Source organism: Camelina sativa, chromosome 5, assembly GCF_000633955.1.
Source record: "Camelina sativa cultivar DH55 chromosome 5, Cs, whole genome shotgun sequence".
NCBI lineage: Eukaryota > Viridiplantae > Streptophyta > Magnoliopsida > Brassicales > Brassicaceae > Camelina > Camelina sativa.
The window spans coordinates 14,878,264-14,886,206 of record NC_025689.1 but is presented as its reverse complement, the minus strand read 5'-3'; the positions used below and the strand labels follow the sequence as shown (position 1 = coordinate 14,886,206).

The 7,943-nt window shown below is 36.2% G+C and overlaps 1 protein-coding gene across 1 annotated transcript; it reads left to right on the top strand.

The window, feature by feature from the left end:
* LOC104786921 (ABC transporter G family member 3) lies at nucleotides 2,283-6,281 on the top strand. Its single transcript, XM_010512397.2, has 12 exons — nucleotides 2,283-2,450; nucleotides 2,867-3,401; nucleotides 3,487-3,566; nucleotides 3,655-3,941; nucleotides 4,036-4,207; nucleotides 4,310-4,423; nucleotides 4,516-4,644; nucleotides 4,725-4,916; nucleotides 5,003-5,089; nucleotides 5,165-5,437; nucleotides 5,748-5,855; nucleotides 5,944-6,281. Exons 2-12 carry the CDS (start codon nucleotides 2,906-2,908, stop codon nucleotides 6,196-6,198), a joined length of 2,193 nt encoding a protein of 730 aa, XP_010510699.1. The 5' UTR covers nucleotides 2,283-2,450; nucleotides 2,867-2,905; the 3' UTR covers nucleotides 6,199-6,281.

The following is a 7,943-nucleotide window of genomic DNA, read 5'->3' as shown; positions in this document are numbered from 1 at the left end:
CTGAGCAAACGAACATAGCTATACCAATTTACTTATCTTAGTTTTTTTTTTTCACAACTGTTTTTATTTATGTTATAAAGCCAAAATTAATCAGTCAAAGTTACAGACAAGGCCAAAGCCCTACAGGCAGACTAAAAAATAAAAAGCCTAATAAGCCAAAAAACAAACATTAAAAGCCCAAACCCAGATGGTAAACCCTTCCATGAAGATTGAAGTGTATCGTGAATCACCAGACACGCGGCACAAAAGGAACATGGAAGATGACATGTGCTAAGTCGAAGAGGCTGGAGTCTCCGGTCGCCGGCAGCAGGAAGAGTCGCCGGAAAACTTTTAAATCCGGTCGAAATCGTCGGCAAACAAGGGACTCTCGATCTACACCCACAGGAAAAGGCGAGTTCTAATTGCTGAGAATATGACTACCTATAGCTAAATTCTTAATCTTCTTCTTCAATAAAAAAACTTCAATCTTCAAGAAAGTAGATCTACACCCTAAACTATTAAACCCAAGGATCTGCAACTCAAGAATTGCAGAGAGTATTCATCCCAAAAAGAAACACAACAACAAAAAACAAAAGAACTTAAAACAGAATTAACCACCGTTCGCCGACCATAACGTTGCCGAGGAGACTAACGCATGCCGGAAGCAGAACCGGACATGACATCGCCGAGGAGGCCAACGCATGCCGGAGTCAAAGCCGGACATGAAATCGCCGAGGAGGCCAACTCATGCCGGAAGCAGAGCCGTCCATCACCGTTAAAGAAAACGGTCGATGACGGAAACAAAATCCGACCCAAACACACACATAAGAAGCCGGTGTTGGTCGGACTGAAGCCGGTTACTTTGCCGGGGNACCCTAAACTATTAAACCCAAGGATCTGCAACTCAAGAATTGCAGAGAGTATTCATCCCAACAAGAAACACAACAACAAAAAAACAAAAGAACTTAAAACAGAATTAACCACCGTTCACCGACCATAACGTTGCCGAGAAGACCAACGCATGCCGGAAGCAGAGCCGGACATGACATCGCCGAGGAGGCCAACGCATGCCGGAGTCAAAGCCGGACATGAAATCGCCGAGGAGGCCAACTCATGCCGGAAGCAGAGCCGTCCATCACCGTTAAAGAAAACGGTCGATGACGGAAACAAAATCCGACCCAAACACACACATAAGAAGCCGGTGTTGGTCGGACTGAAGCCGGTTACTTTGCCGGGGCAAACAAGACGTCGGCAAAGAGAACCCGATGGAAGTTTCTCTCTCTGAAAAATTGAGAGAGAAGAGAGAGNACCCTGTATCCCAATTACTTATCTTAGTTAGACCCAAAAAAATGCTTGTTGGAAAAAAGAAAAAGAAAAGAGTTAATACATACAAAGAGCCATTTTAACTTCAACAAGTATCACGTGATCAGTTTCAATTCAAGGAAAATGATCAGAAAACAATAATTACACATTTGAATATGGGCCATTATACTTCTTAAGCCCATTTATAGCTTACCCAACTTTAGCAAAACGAAAAATAGTGTTTCCTCTTGAATACAAACATAAACATTAAAATTTTTGCTTTCACGGTCCAATAATATTTTGTTATTTTGATTTAAAGATAACCAAATAACCAAAGATCCCTCTTCTTTTTTCATTTTCTTTTACTTATATCACGATTTATATTCTTGAATAAGACAAAATAAAAAGCAAAGATATTTTGAATTTTTGTTACTATGAAGTTAAAAAATTTCAGCAGATTATTTGCATAAGTACAAAAAGCACTAGTCCAAAAACTTTGGTCAGATATCTGAAGCTTTAAAGTTGATGTTAGTATTTTTGATTTTTTGTTGTTGTTATATTTACACTTTTTTCACAAGAATATTGTGAAAATAAGCATGTTTTAAAATTTATAATAGAAATAAGGAGATTTTACTTTAAGCTTTAAAGTTGATGTTAGTATTTTTGATTTTTTGTTGTTGTTATATTTACACTTTTTTCACAAGAATATTGTGAAAATAAGCATGTTTTAAAATTTATAATAGAAATAAGGAGATTTTACTTCAAAAAAAGTTAAGCCCCCAAAACAACTTTATAAATTCAAAGGACAAATAATTGCAACAATTGCAAATTTGAAAAAAATCATACTTACACAATATTTTTCAAACATTATTTATGCAATACACTTTTTCTATTAAAAATCTGAATTTGTTTTTTTGTTTTCTCTTGAGTTTAGAAAAATAAGAAACTCGCTTAATATTTAAATAATTTGTTAAAACATTTGGTTTCAGACAAAACAAAAAACAAATCCCAATCCATTTTTATTTTTGCAGAACCCGAAAGAGTTTTAGAGTGACTTTGAGAGAGCTCACTTTGTTACTCTCTCTTCAACGAATCAAGTTAATACTACTCCCAAGAAGAGATTCCCCATTTCTTCTCTTCGCGTCTCTCTCCCTGTGTTTCAGATCCAGGTTTGTCTCTTCCTCTATCTTCTTCTCATCATAACTCGAACTGGGCCTCTCATGCTTCTACTTTAATCTTCGTTTTGGGGTACTGAGAAAAAAAAAAAGCTACGAACTTTGAAGTTATCTTCTTCAAATGTCTCAATAATGCACTAATTGGAAGAAAAAAATTAGGGCTTTTTTATAATTTATGCTACTAAAGTTACTTAATTAGGACTCACTTCTCATTTTGTACTTCGTTTACTCATTAAACTGTAATTGAGTGAGCTTATGGAAACAAAAAAAAAAGCTTAGATTTTTTTTTCAATTTTACAGCAACTTCCCATTTCAATGCTTCACTAACAACTTCATTTACTTATTGGCCTTTTATGTTTTGGTTGCATTGATTAAGGTATCTAAACATTTTGATGGTTGTTAAATTGTAGTGTGTTTGGAACATTTTTGTGTTGTTGAGTGTCAAAAGAATGGAGGAGATACAGTCTCAATCAGATTTATACCGTTCATCTTCATCATCTGCAAGTAGTCCAACAAGTAGAGTCCCATCTAGTCATTTCTTCTATGTAAGAAAACCTGGTTCTCTTCGACAACCTATATCCTTTGAGGATTCTCCTGAGTGGGAAGACACACCTGATGTTGATTCAAGAATGGAAGATGAAGCTGGTGGTCGTGATTCTATTAACTATGCTACAACAACGCCTATTTCTCCTTCGCTATCGAAGATGAATAGTGGATCAATGGCTTCATCTCCTCCTGTCCCTGAAGGTGGAGGAGCGGCTGTTGTTAGGAAAATCGCTGGTGCTTCTATTGCTTGGAAAGATTTGACTGTTACTATGAAAGGGAAGAGGAAGTATTCTGATAAAGTTGTTAAGAGTTCGAATGGTTATGCTTTCCCCGGGACTATGACGGTTATTATGGGTCCTGCTAAGTCTGGGAAGTCTACTCTATTGAGAGCACTTGCTGGTAAGTATTTTGGCAATTGATTCATTGTTAGTTGTATCTTTTTTTTTGTTTTCTCTTTCACTTGACATGGTCTTATTATTTATAGGAAGATTGCCTCCTTCAGCAAAAATGTACGGTGAGGTGTTTGTGAATGGTTCAAAATCACATATGCCTTATGGATCCTACGTGAGTCACTACTATCTATAGTTTCTTGATCTTTTTTTTTGGTTTGTTAATGTTTTGCTTTGTTAATTCTTCTTTTGCTTTATTTTAGGGGTTTGTTGAGAGGGAAACACAACTGATTGGATCGCTTACAGTACGTGAATTCCTATACTATTCAGCGCTGCTTCAGCTTCCAGGTTTCCTCTTTCAGAAAAGGAGTGTTGTGGAAGATGCAATTCAGGCAATGTCTTTGAGTGATTATGCAAATAAATTGATTGGTGGTCACTGTTACATGAAGGGCCTACGAAGTGGTGAAAGAAGACGTGTGTCTATTGCTCGTGAACTTGTGATGCGACCACATATCTTATTCATTGATGAGCCTCTTTATCATCTTGACAGGTTATAACCATTTCTAGACTTAATGTTATCATCTGCCCTCTACTAGGAGGTACAATCTTGCATTCTAAAATTGGCACTTTTGCTCTCTTTATAGTGTTTCGGCACTGCTTATGATGGTGACGCTAAAAAAGCTTGCAAGTATGGGATGTACACTTGTATTCACGATTTATCAAAGCAGCACTGAAGTGTTTGGTTTGTTTGATAGAATCTGCCTTCTATCAAATGGAAACACACTCTTCTTCGGGGAGACACTGGCTTGCTTACAGGTAAATATACAGTGTTTTGGAACTTATTATTTTCTCATATCATCAAGACCAGAAGATCACTCTCTAAGTTATGTTTTTTACTTGTTATGTCTCTCCTTGAAGCACTTTTCAAATGCTGGATTCCCATGCCCTATAATGCAAAGTCCATCAGATCATTTTTTGCGGGCTATTAACACAGATTTCGATAGGATTATTGCAATGTGCAAAAACTGGCAGGTACATACTCCATTATACAAAGTTGAGTTTATATGATTTGTGCTTCTTTCTTGTTTCTTGTTTTCCTGATATGAGGTAAACAAAAATAACAGGACGATAATGGGGACTTTTCAGCAGTGAATATGGATACTGCTGTTGCTATCCGAACTCTCGAGGCTACTTATAAATCATCTGCAGATGCTGATTCCGTCGAGGCTCTGATATCTAAACTTACCGAAAGGGTAACAATTCTCTATCGATGGATCTTATATATCTAACTTTCTTTTTGTTTCCTATTTGAACTTCTTTTTTCTTTTTGCAGGAGGGTACACAGCTTAAATCCAAGGGAAAAGCCGGTGCTGCTACACGTGTTGCAGTGCTTACTTGGAGATCGCTTCTAGTTATGTCGAGGGAATGGGAATACTATTGGCTCCGACTTATTCTTTACATGATTCTTACACTTAGTATTGGCACATTATATTCTGGCTTAGGTCATTCTTTGTCTTCTGTTGCAGTAAGTCTTTTAAACCATTCTCAACATGTCACATTTGAGTACCTAAAACATGCCAATTTATTGTTCGATGTGAATATTTCTTACAGACAAGAGTTGCTGCTGTGTTTGTTTTTGTCTCCTTTGCCTCACTATTGGGAATTGCTGGAATACCTTCACTTTTAAAAGAAATCAAGGTAACTATTTCTTCTTCTTGATTTCTTGATCACATTTTCTTTTGAGCTCTGAAGTTTGCTTTCATCTTGCAATAGATATATAGAAGTGAAGCATCGAACCAGCATTCGGGTGCTTTTGTCTTCTTACTAGGGCAGTTTCTTGGAAGCATACCGTTCTTGTTTCTCATGTCCATCTCCTCAAGTCTTGTGTTCTACTTCATGGTCGGGTTAAGAGACGATTTCAGCTTGTTGATGTACTTTGTGCTCAACTTCTTCATGTGTCTGTTGGTGAACGAAGGATTGATGCTCTCCATCGCTTGCATTTGGCGAGATGTTTACTGGAGCACATTGACTCTCATCTCTGTACACGTGAGTTGTGTCTTTCGAATTGACTTTTTTTTATCAAATTTATGATTCATGTCTTCTTGGATTAATATAGATTTGATTTGATATACAACTTAGGGAAAATAGAATGGTCATCTCAGCCTAAGATGAGCGTTGGAGTTAGGAGATATTATACACGCTTATCAAACTTGAATCTATTGCTTACCAATCACTTTGATTACAAATGAGAGTTTAGTACATGTAGGTCATTACTGATTAGTAAAGGAGATTAGTGTCTTTAGAAATGAATTAGTCATGATAAAGGATTGATCTATCTTTCTATGCATTATTGCAGGTGATCATGATGCTCTCTTCAGGTCACTTTAGAATCCGTAACGCTCTACCAAAACCCGTCTGGACTTACCCGTTTGCTTACATCTCGTTCCACACTTATTCCATCGAGGTTACATATTCAACATTCTAAAAAACAATCTTCTATTTCTTCCAGGGGGTAAACTTAAGAACGTTCTTGTATGTTTGAGTACGTGCAGGGTCTTTTAGAGAACGAGTACCTCGGGGAAGTGTTTGCGGTTGGAGAAGTGAGGAGTATATCGGGCTACCAGGCGATCCAAGGAAACTACCAGATATCTCCAGACACAAACTCCAAATGGCGGAACATGCTTGTGCTGTTGGCTATGGCTTTTGGCTACCGTCTTCTTGTTTATGTTTTACTACGCTTTGGCCTGAACAAGAACTTTTCTGGTCGTTTACTGCTTAGTCATAAGAAAAATAACAGTTCTAGGTAGATGAATCATGATTTATAGATAATATTACTGTAGTCTCTTTTGTAATTCTAGTAGTTGAAAATGAAAACAGTTATTTATTATTATTTTCTTTTTTGTTTTCTAGAAATTTGGACAGACAGACAGAAAATGTAAAATATAAAAACAGATTTTTGAGTTTCATTTGCATGGATAACATTTTTGAAACAAAATCAATCACCATTTTAACTTCCATTTGTATGTGATAACAATTTTGTAATATTGTAGTTGTACACCTATGTTACATATAGCTTAGAAATGTTTAGAGATCTGTGATCGTGTATGGTCCACTGTATAAATTGCGTTATACAATATGTGAACGTGTATGGACAAACATGTAGAGTACCATAAAAACCAAAAGATCTTGTTATGCTTCCGTCAAACTTCTCAAAATTCTGAGTCTCCAATGGAGGAAGTTTCTTAACTATAAATGAAAAATGGTATGAGTTTCTTAAATAGTAGAAAATTTTCTTTAAAAATTTCTTAAATAAGAGATTTAAGAAACTTTGGAAAGAGTTTTTAAATCAAGAAACTTATCAAATTAAATAACAACTAGGTAATAATAACAATATTTGTATGATCCCAATAATAAAAAATTCATGTTAGGAAACTATGGTTGGAGATGGTCTCTAAGATCTTGTTATGCTTTCGTCAAACTTCTCAAAATTCTGAGCGTCTAAATACTGCTTCAAGATGGCCCCTTTAACTATGTAATGCATCACGAGTAGTAGCTGAAACCCATCAAGATGTACACTCGTTCAAATGTGAGTATGGGCTTGTCTCTAGTTAAGGTATAGTAGATCGGTTTTGTTTGTATTAGAAATTTTGTTTCGTAAACTAGACATTTAGTTTAACTTTTCCTAGGGGTCCAAGTTTAGGAAAATGAATCCAGATTAGTACCAAATTCAGATTCGATTTAGGTAGTCTAGATTTAGGGATTACTTATTTTTATATTGAAGGAAAAATATTATTATGTGAAATGACTTTATTCGAATAGCAAATGTTAAATTCATCGAGAACATACACCATTAGATCAGACATTGAGGTCAACTCCCTACGAACATATGAATTTAGCTAATGAGCTAGCTTGTTGTGATCCAATAATTAAAAAAAGTTAATTTTATTTTATTTTGTAGTGTACATAATTAAATAATGAATATCCTTAGTTCAATTTATTTAATTTGGTTTATTCTCTTTGTTTCATTTTATATGATATTAGGCCGAAAGTGAACATAAAGTCTACTAAGAGAAGTAACAGTAGGGAGCGTTACAGATGGTCAAATCAATTCTTTTAATTTTTTTTGTAAGTTCCTGAAATTGAGGTGTTTACAATTCACCCACACTAACATATCGCAATATTCTCGTTACACACCAAGACCGTTACCCCCGATGGTGTTAACCCTCTCGAATCTACACCGTCTGGATTCGGTTCTGATACCACTTGTAACGCTTTGATCGTCACCTCTCTAAGTGGGCCCAGATCCACTCTCGGTCTATGGGTCTTCATTTACTAAGTGAGTCCCACATCCATTCCCAGCCCATGGTCTATTCATATCCGACTGCCGGTTTCCTACGTCCGTACAGCTTTAAATCACCACATATTCTTTTCCTCTGTTTTTTCCTCACTTGCACAATGCCGACAATCATTTTTCGGAAGGTCACCCATCCTAAAACTACTCCAGCATAAATACGCTTAACAATGTAGTTCTCTCAGGACCTTTGACCGAAAA